The sequence below is a fragment of the Rhinichthys klamathensis genome, unplaced genomic scaffold, assembly GCF_029890125.1.
Source record: "Rhinichthys klamathensis goyatoka isolate OS25496 unplaced genomic scaffold, OSU_Roscu_1.1 h1tg000121l_1, whole genome shotgun sequence".
Classification (NCBI taxonomy): domain Eukaryota; kingdom Metazoa; phylum Chordata; class Actinopteri; order Cypriniformes; family Leuciscidae; genus Rhinichthys; species Rhinichthys klamathensis.
The window spans coordinates 3,412,020-3,429,583 of record NW_026606658.1 but is presented as its reverse complement, the minus strand read 5'-3'; the positions used below and the strand labels follow the sequence as shown (position 1 = coordinate 3,429,583).

General features: G+C 39.6%; 1 protein-coding gene across 2 annotated transcripts in view; it reads right to left on the bottom strand.

The window, feature by feature from the left end:
* Positions 1–17,564, bottom strand: part of waca (WW domain containing adaptor with coiled-coil a) — a 37,328-nt gene that overhangs the window by 5,534 nt on the left and 14,230 nt on the right. For both annotated transcript variants that reach the window (XM_056255557.1, XM_056255558.1), the window contains exons 5-8: positions 16,815–16,930; positions 15,039–15,154; positions 2,914–3,165; positions 434–556 (exon numbers count right to left, since the gene is read on the bottom strand). In XM_056255557.1, the coding sequence (XP_056111532.1) occupies positions 434–556; positions 2,914–3,165; positions 15,039–15,154; positions 16,815–16,930 (607 nt within the window). The remainder of the gene's footprint in view (positions 1–433; positions 557–2,913; positions 3,166–15,038; positions 15,155–16,814; positions 16,931–17,564) is intronic.

Genomic DNA, 17,564 nt, shown 5'->3' with positions numbered 1-17,564 from the left:
CTTAATAAAATTCTGTTTAGTTACCAAATGTTGTCAATAAATGTTTTGTCAATAATACACTTATTGTGATGAAAGTGTTTTTTTTGTCATTGTTTTTTTACATGCCCCAATCCAAATCCACCCATTTTATGTTATGTTACATTTTCACTGTTTACAATGGCAGGGCCTGCAATTTTGTCTTTTTGGCTTATTGTTTCTGATAGCACTTTAACCCCAAGGGGGAAATCCAGACCAAATTCCAGAAGGGAAATCAAAACAAAAAGTTAAAACAAGTTTTGAACAATTTATTTGTCATCTGCAGATTGTTTTTAAATAGAAAAGAAAAAGAAAAAAATCGATTTAAATCAAAATCGGATTTGTTAAAAAAAATCAGGGAATTTCTTTAGGCCATATCGCCCAGCCTAGGGCTGTGTGTGTGTGTGCGTGTGTTTACCTTGGCTGGACAGCTGAGTAGCCTGGGAGAGCAGAGTTGTGATGTTGAAGGCAGACGGACCAGCAGTCAAGATCTTATGGAGCATGGACTGTAGCGAAGCCTGAGTTACTGCAGCCGTAAGAACTACAGAGAACACAGAGAGAACACAATGAAGCAAGAAAGCAAGGACAAAATGTGACAGGAAGCAGTCAAAAGAACAGTACTGAAATCATTCAGAGTGATAAAAGGTGTCTACAGTAAAAAGTAATATTGTCAAATATTACGACATTTTAAGATAACTTCTCTATTTTAATATAATTTTTAAATGTAATTTATTCCTGTGATGGCAAAGCTTAATTTTCAGCATCATTACACCAGTCACATGATCCTTCAGAAATCATTCTAATATGCTGATTGGTGCTCAAGAAACATTTCTTATAATTTTTTTTCCTCAATTTTACAAAAAAACAACAACTTACTGACCCCAAACTTCTGAACCAGTTTATTTAACTTTCAATAGCATATACACATGTATTTTTATTTTTTTATTTTTTTAAAATAGTGAAATTTCACTGATATTGGTATCATGACAACCCTAGGTCAGAAAATATGTTTAAGTTTCAGTTTCAAGTGGGGTGATTGAGAACTGAACACCTTTAGGCAAAGCACTTTACCACAGCTTGAACTACAGGGACTGCACTGCAACAAATTCAAATATTCATCCATTTTGAGGAAAGGATACAACAGTCCTGGCACTGGGTCATGCCAATTCACTGTTTAGACACGTGCAATATGCAGCGGTTAGAGAGCAAACTCCAATCCAGACTATTTGGACCAAACTTCTCATTTGCCCTAGCTCTAGCTCGGAGAATCAGCGGGTAATTGAGTATCAGTTTGCAAATGCGGCTAATGATGGAAAGTGAGAAGCAATGACGCGCTCGCAAATGGCAATTCACACAGGCCATGTTCAAGAAGCAGCAAAGCTATGATTCATCCCTGAGATGTGAAGTTAAGAGGAAAAGCTGACGCAAGCCCAGCATGCACAAGTACACAAGCAATTCTATACACCTGCTTGAGTGGTACTAGCCTGGCTAACGTCAGACCCAAGTCTCATTGAGACTTGGGTCTGGGAACCACATGTTAATTTTCTCGTATTTGAGGCGTGGTTTACGAATGCCCAGAGCCGTTTATTGGGTTCTAAGAATGTCTATCAAATGCGCCTGTACGTAGCTCATAGCCAATCGTTTCAATTGCGACAGAAATTAGACGAGGAAGACGACGATGGGTCCGAGATTTATGTGTACACGATGGCGTGTATCTAACGGCCGTTTCACACCGCATGCGTGAGCAGCGCGTATTTTTTCCGTCATGCATGTTAATCAATGAGTGCATTCACACTGGGAGCAGGACGTGAGCGTCGAGCAGGAGCGTCGCGTGAGCAGCAGTGAAGCGGGGGTTTCGGCGTCGAATCTGTTTTTGCTGCACTGCTCACGCTCAATTAAAGTGAAAGCACACTTTTGATGGACAAAAATAAATATGATTTCACACAAAAAGTGCCCAAAATGCACAGAATAAGCATGTCTAGTGAGTTAACAAAAACTTGGAGTATAGGCAAATAAAAGAAAATCAAGACTCAAAAATATTTATAGAAGATTTAGGCTACCCGGTAAAAACTTTTTAATTATTCAGTTTGGGTGAAAGTTGTGTATTATATAAAAAAAAAACTAAAGTAAACTAACCAGAAAATATTATATATAAACGTTCTTTTAGTTTATATAACACACAGACAGCTACATAGCACAACCCAAATCAAACCCGAGTGTGTGGTTTGTGTTTTGTTTTTTATTCGCGGAGTTTGCAGTCTTGTAAACATATCGAAAGTATGACTGAAACTAATAGATTGGAGCCATTTTCTGGGTTGTTTTGTTGTTTAAAATTTATGCGAATGTTGTACACCTCCCCATTACAAACTTTCAAGACTATCAATGTTATAAATGACCAACTTCTAAAAACAAATGTATAGTTGTCTTTGTAAAGAATTGCTCGCTTATATATGTAGCTTTGGAGCCGCTGCTGTGACACTGTACAAACGCTTTGAGTGTGAATACTCGCGCGTCTGCAGCTGCAGTGACGATGTAGTTACGCTGACGCGCTGCTCAAGTGCCGCTCACGCTTGCGGGGTGAAACGGCCGTAAGGCTGCATCGAAAGGTAACTTCGCGTCTGCTGCCATGTTGGATCCATTGGTATACACAAACTGCTTCAGTGGAAACCCAGGCTAGAGTGGTACAAGAAACCCAACAAGAATAAAGCTGCAAAACCTATACTTGCAAACACACCACATTGAAGTCGTAAGCTCAGAGCTCAATGGTTACCGCCATCACTGCAGAACCTCTGCAGGTTACTCAAGTGGGACTGTCCCTTTAATGTTTTGGATAAAAATGTTTGCTAACAGCTTCAGCGGTCCATATCCTATCCGTTGACTGAGATGCAATACACTTACCTTCATTAATCTTGGCCATGTCTACACTGGCGTTGTTCAACTGAAGGGCCGTTTGCAGAGCGGGGAGGAGCTGGCGTAAGAGGGAGGGGTCTTGGAGAAGAGTGGGCGGGGCCGGCGACTGCATCACCGGAGAAACCGGGACTGTGGAGCCAGAGGAGCCGCTGGCTGAGTTGGCCATGCTTAAGCCAGACACAGCAGCAGAGGAAGAGGAGGGTGTGAGTGAGGAAGGCTTCTCTGTGGCATTCAAAGACTCTGTTTATAGGGGAAAAAGGTTCAAAGAAATCACATAATAGAAGTTAAAGATGTTCAGTAGGGATGGGAATCTTAGGCACACAATCATATTAGAATGATTCAGATCAATTCTGGGAATCACAATCCAATTCGAAAACAGTTCTTGATCTACATTTTTTTTTTTTTTACCAACTTTAAATATCAAATTTCAGCATTTTTATTAAAGGACTTGTATAAGTACTTTTTTAAATATTACAAACTAATAAATCAAAACAACTGCATGTAAAATTGCAATTTAAATAACTTCAAGCTAATAAATCAAAACTAAATATAGCTTAAAAACACAGAAGCAATTAAAGTGCTCTCAGCGTCAAAGTTTTCCAGACAAGGGCTGTGAGGGATTTTTCTCTTTTCTCAGCATTACTGCAGTTTGATTATTGCTATATCATCATAGACACGGCAGGTCTAATGGGCTGCATTCATACTAAAGCCGAAGATCTATTTTAACATATCAGAAGTTTTGTAAGACAACTGCCTGTGTTTACATTAATTCACATCATAAAAAAATTTGGAGTTGCATGTGCATTTAACCGCTTCCACAAAATCGCAGTCGCATGCCACAAGCATCCTTCACAACACACACAAAGAGCACATGAGCATTTGAAAGCAGACATCTGCCAGTAAGTGAGTTGCATGTGTCAAATTTATACTGCATTTCAAACGGAATAATTGAGTATTTGGAAGGTAAAACACTGAAATTCCGGAGGGTGAAACCAAACATTTTCAAGCAAACTGCTTGTTTCTCACAAAGCAGTGAAGAGATGTGTGATTGTGCAATGAATCTCATAATCGCCCTTGTATTTCACGTCAACCATGAAACCTTATGCAAGTTTATGTACTTTTTCAATGGTAAGCTAAAGACAGAATATTGATGCACAGATCATTGTTATATCTGCGGACAATCCACTGGTTGGGCAGGCCAAGAAATAAATAACACACCAATTAATTGAGGGTGGATTTGATCAATTATTATTGGAAATATTAAAGTATTTAAAGCTTAATTTTTCAACAGGGTCTAATTTGGAGACTCATTAAGCTACGCAATTGCAGGGTCCACTTGTTTAAGCAGCAATGCAGGCAAACCAGATCCGAGAGAAATTTCAAGAATTAAACTAAACAAGAGAAGGAAAGAAAGTCAAGAGAAGGAAAGAAAAGTAGAGTGTGGGAACATTTCAGAGAAGTACTTAACCAGGACAAATCAAGAGCTGGGTATGTGATATGTAACAGCTGTGAAGCGCTGTATATGACAAACTAATAAAGTCTATACCTAGCCTTTGCTTAAAGCTAGGGTATACGATTTCAAAGATTGTTCATTATTAATATCCTCGTTTAGATGCTGGTTATGGTTATATAGTACAATCCTAACAATATGAATAGAAAAAAGAATGAAAAAAATCCATTCACTCTATTAGCTGTACAGCCGCAGAGAAGTTGACCAATGTAAGCTGTCCGGCCGGACAGCTTACATTGGTCAACTGCTCTCATCCAATCACCAGCTCCACTGAAACTCCGCCTGGCGCTCGCGTCTCCACCCCACCGCACCCCTCCTGCGTCATGAAATTGCGCGAGCAAGCAGCTGACAGTCTATGGTAGCTAGTTAAGTAGCATATCAGCAATGGATAAAAAAAAAAGACAGCAGCAAGCGTCCCCTGCTTGCCCCTACAGTAAAGTAAGGACGAAAGAGAAAGTCATTAGAGGAACGAGCAGAGATTAAAAAAAAATGTGAAGAACGCCGAACTTTGAGTAGGATATAAATATAGGGTCCACCATTGACCGTTGGAGGAAGCTTCAGGAAGATCTGGGACTAAAGACCGACGCTGACACGGCTGACTTTTTGTTGAGCAGGTAAACATTTATTTATACTTTTATGGACGTGTTACAAAAATAGCTTTTTATCAGTTTGACACCTTGCTCATGCTGCCGGTCGGCATTGGAATGTTAGCCGTTTAGCATCGCCTATCACGGGTCAAAGTAATTATATTTCTTGAAGTCCTTGAATATATTTCAGTTGGCCTAAGTTAGCGGGTTTCTGTTCGAGCCGATCGAAATTTGAACAAGATGCGCTGTGTGCTGCAATAACAATTACTGAAAACCTTAGCAATACTAGTAGGATTATACTAATGGTGGTGGGGAGTTTAGAACATTTCATGTGTTGCTAATCTTGCGTTGACGTGAACTCAAACGTGACATTGAATTGTTGATGAAGCAACTAAGTTCAAGTGTCTAAAGGCAATTTTACATATGATGTGTCATTAGCGAGGTCATTAGATCTGACATTACATCTCAGTTCCGATGTTTACTACCGGTGATCACAGCTTGACTGAGTGACGTAGTTCAGTTCGTTTCCCGGTGGGAGGGATCAGGTAGCACAGAGGGGAGGGGTGTGTGTGTGGAGGGGCGGGATGAGTTTTTTTAAAAATTCAGGCTTTCTCGACCGATTTTCAAAATCGTATACCATAGCTTTAATATATGTTACCATATCATCACGCTTAATACTGTATATTAGAATCATTGTAATGTGACAATCGGGTGCGGGTCAGGTGTGGATATCTAAGGCTGCATTTACACTGAAGGTCTTGATGCCCAAATCCGATTTTTTTGACGACCCGCTTACATCATCTTTTAAAAGTGACCCGTATCCGATTTTTGCATTTACACTATACACTGCTGAAACTACCAAATGTAGACGTTCTGACCCAGAAAAGGAAGTAAAACAGCACGAAATACAATGGATGCAGATGCGAATAAAATTATCCAGTGTTTTGCTTTCCACAATATTTTTAAAAGTCATTAAGCTTTTTATCTTACGGTGGCACTGTAGCCACGAGCGCTTAAAACCGTGCCTCCCCATATCTCGTGAAATGTCTTCAAACACGGATTTATTTCTGTAACAACCCTGCATTTTTGCCTGCACTGTCTCTTCGCCCCAAACACTCAAAAGACATGAAACCTCCGCATTGCTCCACTGTGTGTATCCTTCGTCCTCCATCACGCCTATAATAAGTCATGTGATCTCAGTTGGTGGTGTCCACCTGAGTTGACGTCACTTTTTTAATGACGTACGACTCGCATTTACTGGGGAATATCAGATTTGTCTGCTTACATGGCACATGCAAATGCACGTATCCGATACATATCCGATTTATTACCACATATGAGTGAGGCCTGAATCCGATCTGAGAAAATCGGAATCCATGCGTTTTTTTCCTGCTTACACGTTCATGGGTCATATCCGATCTGTGCCACATGAGAGGAAAAAATCGGATTTGGGTCACTTGAACCATGCAGTGTAAATGGGGCCTAAATCAAGAGAAAATCATAGGTTCTGGTTGGATGATTTATTTTTAACAGTGGATTCAGGTGACGTTAGAGCTGATTGCGCATCTCTAGTACAAAAGTGCCATCACACACACACACACAAAAACTAAGCTCAGAATCAATTCTAAAGGTTTCCAAAACAATTAAAAATAGTTGAAGAAAGAATCGTGATGCATCGGAGAATAATTTTTTTCTCCCACCCTTGACATTTAGCGGCTGCAGTGGGGGGGGGGGGGGGGGATCCCTCTAAACTTTCTAAATTAGACCGTGGTCGTGTGGCCTTCATAAAATCTCAATCTGACACCAAACAGATCAACAAAATGAACCCTGAAACAGCTTATTGAAAGTTTCTCAGTAGGAGAAAACAAAGGATACTCAAAACATCTACAGTCAAGATGTCACCTGAAAACATCTTATAGACAGTTGATTAAAAAACTGGAAATGAGAGCATGTCCATCTGTGGTGCATTCAGCTTACGCTGAGGTCCACTGAAGTACTCAGGGCTCCAGACTAACTTTTTTCACGAGGAGCACAGTGGCCCCCAAAAGAAAATTTTAGGGGCACAACCAGAAAATGTAGGGGCACACACCGTAAATCAACATGCTAACCAAATACACACATTTCTACTAATTTCCAATGTATTACTAATTAATACTTCGATAATAGATACAGAAATTACAATGTGCTGTTTCACATTTAGTGTCACATTTTATTGTGCACTTGAAAATGCAACAACAAGGTAAACCGACAGCACCATCGCTGTCATGACAGTACAAATATGAAAAAAATATACCATACATTCAGAATAAAAAAAAAAGTGCTTAGTAGGGATGTGACGGTGAGGATATTTTCCCATCGTTTAATCTACGTGTGACAACACCGGTAATACCGGTAACACCGGCGGGGCTTTCAAAACGCTAATTTAAAGGCAAACGTAAAATGAGTGCGTTTGCACAGGCATTCAGAATGGTGCGGAGCAGCACTGTTTTGTTGCTGTGCCCTGAATTGGCGCCAATTTGAAAACAAAACTAACATGTGCACGGCCGCACATGTCAACCGGAGCGGAGCGAGCAGAACAGAGCGAGAATTTATTTACAATTCGCTTTGACACATATTCCGCAGTCACCTTGTCAGTCAGCTCCTCGCTCTCGTGATGAATGAAACCTGACTCCTGTTGCTCGCTGATCTATGCGGCGACTCTCGTTCGGCTCAAGATTTATTAAGCAGACATGTTCAGTTTAAAGTGTCTGTTCTCTAACTGAACTAAATGTTTTGTTTTTTTTTTTTTTTTTTATCGACAGTGGGGGGACGGTGCCGTGGTGGGCAAAAGATGTAACCGGTGTTGCTTCTGAACACCGGTAAAACAGACTATCGTAGCAAGCCTTGTGCTTAGTAACAAAGTGCTTAGTAACCTTTTGGTCATTTCACATTTACAAACAATACTTAACAAATGTATGACTGCAACACTCGCAGTTCATAGAGTTCGTTTCCTTACAGTACCTCAACCAGCTGAATTCTCACATTCACATTCTCACACCTCACATTCAGTCGCACACTCTCAAATTTTGGTCGCAAAATGCGACCATTTTGTCTCGGTCTGGAGCCCTGGTACTGAGGGCACCTGAAGTTAAACTATGAATTTGAATTTGTTTAATAACTGCTGCATATGTCAGGATCTAAAAATAGCCCACAATTCCCAATGCTGGAAACATGGCAATACGCTACTGAATATTTCTTAACAGGTGCCCTCGGAACAAGCGCTCTGAGCTGCTTAAAAAACAATTAAGAGACAGCGCACACAGCTTCTCATCATAAAAAACACAGCAAGCTTTGGACAAAGATATAAAAATCATTACAGGCAAATCATCTCTGCAAATCTGCCTATTAGGCTTGCTGCGGTAGTCGGTGTTGACAGTGTTCAGCCGCAACAGCGATATCATCACTTGCCCACTGTGGCACCGCCCCCCATCGCCGTTTTGATTTTTAATAGTAATAAAAATAATTTAGTTCAGTTAGAGAACAGACTCTGCAATTAAAAACTGAACGTGTCTGCTCAATGCAGCGTGAGCCGAACAAGAGTCGTAACAGCAGTCAGATTTCACCTCACTTTGCCCATTTCCCCTCACTCTTGACTGACAAGACGACAGGGGAAGATTTAGTTTTAAAGCGAATTATAAAAGCACCTATTTAAGCAAGTTTGCCATTGTACTGCTTTTTTTTTTTTTTTTTTTTTCATTAAGAATAATAATGAATCCACCGTTAAGCAATTGCCGGACCAGAATTTGCCCTAATTCTTTGTTTTATTTATTTCTTTTTACAAAGACTAATTTCAAAATACTGTCAAGTTAATGTTACATTTAGGGCTGTCACTAACGGTTATTTTGGTAATCGGTCAATTATTCACCAAAAGCTAAGCTCAGAATTGATTGGAAAGAGAATCGCGATGCATAGCAAATTGTTTTAAAATCGATCCACGAATCGCTAAGCATCGATTTATTGTCCCAGCCCTATTCAGTAAGGGCATTTGACTGTTTGATTCATAGATTAAGTAGGCCATTTCAAATAGATCGCTTAGTTTTTGACGTTCTTATGGGGGTATGTTAGACTAGTCGGTCACAAAATTTCCATTTAAACGTTAATGAAATTAGTTGTGGCGTAAATCCTTAAGTACTAGTAAAATCTTTTCTTAAAGGTGCTATATGTATTTTTTAGCGGCCTCTATCGGTGATGTTTCAGATTGCAACCAATTTTGATAAGAGCGCTCGTGCTCGAACACAAGAGCGAGCACTCATGGTACACGGCCACACTGAGACTTTCAACACACCGGAGAAAGCATCACACAACATGCTGGAAACTCATGTAAACTCCCACTGCAACATTACAATAATAATAGGCTACTTTTATCAGCTTGACGTTGAACTAATGCTCCATGCTCGTACCATGATAACGTTACATTTGTGGTGTTATCTAGCATAAGGCATTTCACTAACTATTCGTGTATCTTTCACAATCAGCAATGTCAACATAGATGAATGTATAATAATATGATAACGAAAACGGTTAGTGACTAGACTGAACAATTTCAGTGTATCAGTAAGATCGTAGAAAATAACATTACTGTACTGAATGTGTCTGGAAATGTGTATTATAAACAATATGATAGTAGTGGGATGAGTGACATTAGATAGTAGATCTAGTACATAAAATAAAAGTTACATCCTAAAGCACCTACTTTTTGTTATCCTGGAACAGTCTTTTGTATTCATTTCATGTCTCATATTGTAGTTTACCTTGCTATTTCATTACAGTTTACCATTATTTCAGCATATCTGAAAACGTGTAATTTTTCACAATAAAAATAGCGGAGGTCTGCCGATGTTGATCCGTGTTTTCGTCCTAAGTCGATCCGATTCACGTTTGGCCTGACGAGCTTCAGCAGATAATTTTTTGTTTTGTTTTTTATATTTATGTGGAGTTTGTGTTGGAGTCTGTGTTGTGCTGGAGCCAGGTCGTTTTTGGGTGTTATCAGACTCCATGTCGTCAGCTGCAGTGCTGTCGCATAGACTGTATATAAAAAGGACAGAGGCTCGGGAGCACGCATATGCACGTCACATCCGATGGATTTCCCAGAAAATCCGACCCGGAGACTTCACATAGAAATAGGAATACTGGCCTTCAGAGGTAATAGCAAAACCCGACAAGTGGATCATTGTAATGTGTGATTACAACCCCTTCACACACAGGCAATAAAAAAAGGATTCATTTTAGAAGAAAAGTTACATATAGCACCTTTAAAGCACTTTTCCCTGTTCACAATGCTATGTCCATTAAATGTTAAGCGATTACAATTCCTGACAGAAGACCAACAAAAAGAGACCGCCTTCAGGGTTCCCACACTATTTGACAATTGCATTACTTTCCAATCATTTGTGTCATGTGATAAGGACTTTTAAAATTAAATCAAATTCAGTAAGATTCATTAATGAATCATTTAGAATAATGTGTGTTCTAGCTTGGCTGACTCATTAGGGAAAAAAAGACGATTCATACAAAATCGTAGATTGCTACGCTTGCAAGCAATTTTACTCTACCCAAGAGCAATATCTAATTGGAGAAATACTTTAGAACAGAACACAACAAAAATGTATTATTCATAACAAAAATTTCCATGACTTCCAAGTCAAGGAAGTTAACATCCTTTCCAGGCCTGGAAAACTATTTTAAAATTCCCTGATATTCTCAGGTTTTCCATGGCAGTGGAAACTCTGTGCCTTAAACCTACTGCTTAGCACCTGCTACTCTCCAACTGCTTTGATGTAGCCAAGAATTGAAAACTAAACTCAAAGAGAAGTACTTCTGCGATGACTAGCAAACAATAGCAGCATGCAGCACAGGAGTGTTTAAAGAGCATTCACGTCATGCTGCATAAGGCAAAGACTTGCTGCTGACTCCTACCAGCATGGACAAGGAGACCCTGACACTGCTTACGTGGGTGGTGCGGATAAGCAGAAGTTAGAGACATAAAAACATTGCAAAATCTCTGAATGTTGACTCATTCTATAAATACAAAAACCAATCTGTGATCATTTGTGGAAAAAAGGGAAGAGAGTATGTCAATAATGACTCTGCAACAGCAAAACAAAAGGACATTATATACTTAACCTCCACACCACAAATGTCTCCAGCATCATCTGCTACCTAAATAGTGTATCCTCTCTATCTCTCTGTATGTCTACCGAACGAAACATATGTAAAGTAACAAAACTAGGGATGCACCAATCCGACACTAAGTTTTTGCGATTCTTTGCCGGATCGGGTATCGGTGAGACCGGTCCAAATTCGCTATTGTGCGTATACTATTCTGTGTTATTGTTAAGCCTCACAAAAAGCACAAAAACATTATAATGCATCATCAACTTTTCTTGCACAGCCAAAGTCCGCATATTTATGCGGGGGCCGCATTTTTTCAAATACGCCGCACTTTCGCCGCGTAAATTGCCGATTTCCGTGCAAAATATCCGGGGCTTGCATGATTTCATAATCCTCGCATTTTCGTAGCAAAAAAGTCACATATATCTTAGCAGAAAGTTGAAAAATGTTGCGTTTGCTTCACACGAGAGCAGCCATTTCTCCCCGTTGCCATGGGAACGTTATGAAGTGACGAATTTTACGTGACCATCATCGAAAAGCTGTAAAACAGGAGCACACTTTATTTTTTTGTATTTCATTTATTCATTTTTACAGAAGTTGTTGCATATTCCTTTTGTAAAGCTACAGAACGTGTTTGACTCAATGTTTTGTAAGTTTGATGTGTTTATTAAGGTCTTGTAAGTAACGCGTTGTGTCAGGAAGAAAAATAGGGATAGCTCACTGCTGAAGTTATTGCAGAGGCCAGACAGACTCATGGAGGCGATTGGCATCTCACAACTCGCACTTTATTCCCAAATCGAACTCGTATAACTGTCTGTCACACGTTCTACCATCCACATCGTTACTTAATAAACAAAATAAGATAAAAGTAGTAGCATCAAACAGAAATTAGTTGTTCGAGGCGCATGGCACATACAATATAATACTGCAGACAGTTCATCAGGGAGCGCGTAGCTCTTAAAGGGGCCACACCTTATTTCCACTCGTTACAGTCTGAAATAAAAGAAGATGAGAAATTAAATTTTCCCAGCACTTTCTGTGATGTAGTATGCTATAGTTCCCGCAATTTTTGCAAGTTCCCGCAATTTCGGCGCATACAATTGCATAAATATCCCGCATATTCCATCGCATTTATAAAGAAAACGGGCCGCATAATCAAGGATTTTTGTCCGCAACAATCACAAAAAAACGCCGCGTTTTTCGGGAAGGACTGAATATTGAAGTCGTTGAATTCAAGTTCACGTAAACTCTTCCCTCCGCTGCGTTGTCAGTCATTCTCCATTCAGCATTCAAACAGCGCGTCGCGTTCGGTAACGACTAGGGTTGTGCGATGTCTACCAATTTGGCATCAGACGATGTGTACAGTGAAACATCGCGATGGACGATTATATCGGGAGGAGGGGCGGGGCTAACATTCTAATTTTTCACTCAAGCAATAAGCCCTGCAAAGCCGTGTTTTACAGTGGATTTAGAACAGCTAAGGGGCGTAGGCACAACGCGGAGATATTTTTCTTTACATCTCATCAGCAATTTTGATTTCGGCACGCTCTGCAGCAGCTGACCAATAAGGAGCGAATGTACAGTGACGTGACAGAACTGCCAGATTCAAACTGCGTGCTTTCACGCTGTGGCTGGCGCTGAGCCAGAGATGGACGCGCTCAGCGCTTGTCATATATCAGAACTACTCAGTGTTTTTAACCACATAATGTTTATTTTAGGTTTCAGAGATTTAAATACATATAATTTATAGCAAAACAATACATTTATAGTTTGTAAAATACACAATGGTGTCTATGGAATCAGCAATAACAACCCATTCAAATATATTTGCCGACGGATTTTATTCATATCAGACACACAGTGTAAGTAACTATAAAGTTAACTCTATTCTTCTCCCAGTTCACCGGCCATGTATTTCGGGAGAAACTGATGAATTCACGTGCTGTAATAAACCCAACAGACAGGAATCTCACGTTACAGATCAAAATCATTTATAAAGGTTTTTTAATTTTTTAAATTATTTTATCTTGATGGAGTTCATTGCTGTTCATGTAACTTTCTCCCGGGTGTTTTTCAGATCACAACACTGGAGTAGAGAGAACTATGAATTGTTCTTCATTGCACACAGTAACTGAAATTTAAAACTGTTAAAAGAAAAGGCTCAATAAACTATTGCATTGATATAATATACTACACGTCAATATATCTTCCCTTTTTACTTTTAACTAAGTAAATTACAATTTTTAATAAAATCAGGGTGATGCCGTTGCAGGTGGCTTTGCATGTTCATTGTATTAGCCGTGCACTTTACTTTTACCAGGCAGTTCTTGTATATCGTGTTATTTTTGTTGATTTTGTTTGTCCCATCAAAGGTATAAAAGCCAAAGTGGGTCCAGATTTTGGACTTAAACGTGGCTGGGGCATCTATTATTTTACTCACACTGCTGTCCGCCATCCCGTTAAAAACCTCTTTTTCTTAGGCTAGTTAACTAAAGTTCATGTTTCCCTCATTCATGTGTTGAGCGCCACCTCTAGGAGCCATGAAGTAGCTGGGAGCAGGGAAATCATTTAGAGCACCTTAGTTTATCAATATTTGGCACCAGAAAAAAATTAGACAGACAGACTAAATCCAGAAGAACTGTGGCAACGTCTCCAATGAATTTTTTTATTTTTGTATTTATCAATGAACTTCTATTAACTAAATCAAATCACTATTTGATGTGACCACCCTTTGCATTTAAAACAGCTTTTTTCCTAGGTACACTTGCACAGTTTTTCAGGTAGGTTTCTTCAAGCGTTTGAGACGTTGCCGCATTTCTTCTGGATTTAGTCTGTCTCAGTTCTTTCTGTTTCTTCATGTGATCACAGACGGACTCGAGGTGTGTGTGATCTGTGTGTGGATCAAAAAATATAAATAACTGGCTTAAACCATTTTTTTGTGAAAATTCTAACGTGCCTAAGACTTGCACAGTACTGTATAATCATCCACTGTATGAAATCACCCCATTCGTGGTATCACAATTTCTTTCTACATGACCCTTAACGTGCATGTATTATCAAGGAGGTGTGCTCTTAAAAAACTCATGTCTGTCCATCAATCACAAATGTGAAATAAACTGTAGAGTAAGATCATCCGATGTTATTCTGTCCCTGAATGTAAACAAACTGCAACCCCAATAACTGCATGGCTGAAGTTTATATTAATTATGTGCCTGAACGATTGAAAGAATGTTTCTATTTGTTTGTATCATTTTACAACAGATTCTTAATATTTCTCAAAATGTTGCAGTTTTTTTCTAAATATCTTGTACTGAAAACTACAGCACTGCCAAGAATTTTGTCCTCAGAGGCAAATTCTGTGGTTGCATGCGTTCATTTTAATCGGACTCGGGCTCAAACACATATTACAACTATTACAACTCTCGAGCATTAAAACAAGTCACACATGCTGTGGGAAAGAGCATGGACACAGTAAGTGTTCACCAAGTTCACCAATCACAGCAGTGGCCATTTACTTTAACGTCCCTTGAAATTTTGACTGAAAATTAGGATGGAAAAATATTTCTACAAATACAAATTTAGTGCAATAAAAACTTTGCTCCATAAGCTGACCTCCAGAAACATAATATAAAGGTCTGAAAATGCATTTTATGACCCCTTTAAGAACACAGTCTGAAGCCTAAACAACCGATTCTAGCCTTTGATTCAGATCACAAAGTTTTTCCATGGTTTCCATGATCATGACATGCCTGGTTATAGAGATCCTGCATCACTTTTGAGATTACCCCAATAAACTGGACTGCACTCACTTAAACAACCTTTTTTGTCACATTACACAGCTGAATGATGTGGGTTTTCAGACTTACTAGAGCTGGAGAAGCTGGCGGGAGTAGCCTGCATGGCTTCACGCCTGTAGTCCCTGTCTTTAGGGAAACTGTTGACCACTGCAGCCGTCTTGGTTGCCTCCTTCTGCCTGTGCTCTCTGAAACAGGAAGGCATTAACAAATGATACTGGCATACAAAGACAACAAAACCACATCAGATTTACACTTTTTGCAAGTTACTTCATAAGTGGAAACCACACTTGTTTCCTTTTGCTTCTGTAGCACATTTTCAGCTCACATTAATGGTTCCAGCATTCAATGTGCACGTTAGGGCTGCAAGATTAACCGAAGTAAAACCAATATCATGATATGGCTTAGCACGATTATCAAATCCCAAAGGCTGTGATTTAATTACATATGTGCTAATATATGTGCTACTTGTTTCAAAGTGAAGCGCAACACTGTGTACTTTAACACATGAGCAGCGCCTTGTTTTTAGTGTCTCAGAGCATCTCTGCGTGTGCAGTGAGTCTGAGGTCACTTATAACATGCATTTTGGAACACAACAATGATCTTTCCAAAATTGTAATGCAAAGTACTTATAAATCGGCTGTTGTCAACAAAAGAAGCTTTAAGGGCTCCTTGCGGTTTTCTGACAAAATAAAAGTTTGGTGTTTGTTATAAAATGAAGAAATCAGATTTCCCCCCCAAATCGTGCAGCCCTAGTGCACATGGATGGTTCTATACAACAGAAGCAGTTGCAGCCCTGAGCTTATTTTTGCTGCATACTGGGTTGTGGGGCATTTTACCTATTTATAAACACAATCTTGTGCAAAACATTTTATGAAGCATCGCCAATTAATGAAGGTCATAAATGATCTGTGTGAAAGCTCAGTCGCACTTACTGTCAGTTTGAAAGCTTTATGCGTGATGCTGTTGCCATTACACCGCTTCTTTGCTGATGTGCTGCAGATGCAAGATATGTGAAACAGGCCTAAGTCTAGGGCTGGGCGATTAGCGATTAACGATATACGTCGATAACGATGTTAAGCTCTGGACATTTTTACTTGATATGGATTAATCCAACAGCCTATCACACAGCAGAAATAAACACGACAACAGCCAGTCAGTGCGTGTCGCTAATAAGTGATTTCTGCGTGTACGAATGATGCGGTTTCGCCCGATACACAAATTCACACATATGACACTCACGATGTTTTCAACGTCTGCCGTCTCAATATACGAGTACATGAACACATGAATTTCATCTCCAGAGCTGCTTTGAATCACTTCACAAGCTTTTTACCGTTTCATTTGAGAAAAACTACCGTCAAATACACTGGAACTAAAACTAAATCAACACATGATTACATTTAAGTTTACATGAATTTGTATTAAATAAAACACAGAATCTCAAAAAAAAATCCAATGGAAAACAAAATAGAGTTGACGGGGCCCTAAATTAAAACGTAGCTTACTCTGTGGAGTTTAATTGTTTTAAAACAAGTTTACAATCATTCTCAAGGTCTAACAAATATGTGGAAAGCAAAAAAAATATATATATAAAAAAAATGTAATATTATGGCCATATCGCCCAGCCCTACCTTAGACTGCATAATGCGAAAGCAAAGAGATGCTAAAAAGCGTTTTCCATATGATTGCTGGAAACCTTCTGCAGAAACATACTAGTTTATACATTTTCTACTTGCATCGATCACCTGATGTTTCACTGGCAAGGTGAAATGGATTAGAGTATTAGTGTATAATTAAGCACAATTTGTGTTTGAGGCGAGGGTTGAAAGAGTGCATGTTTAATACCTCTCCAGCCACTCTTTGGGTTTCTCCCACTGAGACACCTCTGTCCTGCAGTTGTAGTAGTACTTCTTCCCTGAAGAACTGATGTGTTCAGACCAATCATCTGCTGGCTCATACGGCTGAACAGAAGAAAAAACAACAGGTGTGAGGACAGGGAACATTGAGATTGTTTAAAGAGACAGGAGGTGTTAAAGACAAAAGAGCGGTAAAGGAAGGAAGGTGGAGAGGAAGGGTGGGAAAAAGAACAAAAGGCAAAAACAAAAGGAAAGACCTGAAAGGGAGGGGGAAAAAAGAGAAGACAATCTAGGTGTTTGTTGTTTTTCCTCTGACTTAAGGAGAGGCTAAACAGGGCAACAGTATGAGGAAGTTTAAAATAAAGAATAAGTCTGGGAAGAAAAGAGAGGGAATGGGAGCATTAGAGAGAGACAGACATATGAAGCGTGAAAAAGAGAGAGAGAGAGAGAGAGAGAGAGAGAGAGAGAGAGAGAGAGAGAGAGAGAGAGAGAGAGAGAGAGAGAGAGAGAGAGAGAGAGAGAGAGAGAGAGAGAGAGAGAGAGAGAGAGAGAGAGAGAGAGAGAGAGAGAGAGAGAGAGAGAGAGAGAGAGAGAGAGAGAATCCTGATGCAAGCATGTGTAATGTTTGATGATGTGGATCTCTGCGCATCGCCCCTGCAGGATGCCTCTTTAATCTGCCTGAATACACCCTCCACTTACTAGCAGTGTGACTGTAAAAGCCTCACACCACCACACCAGA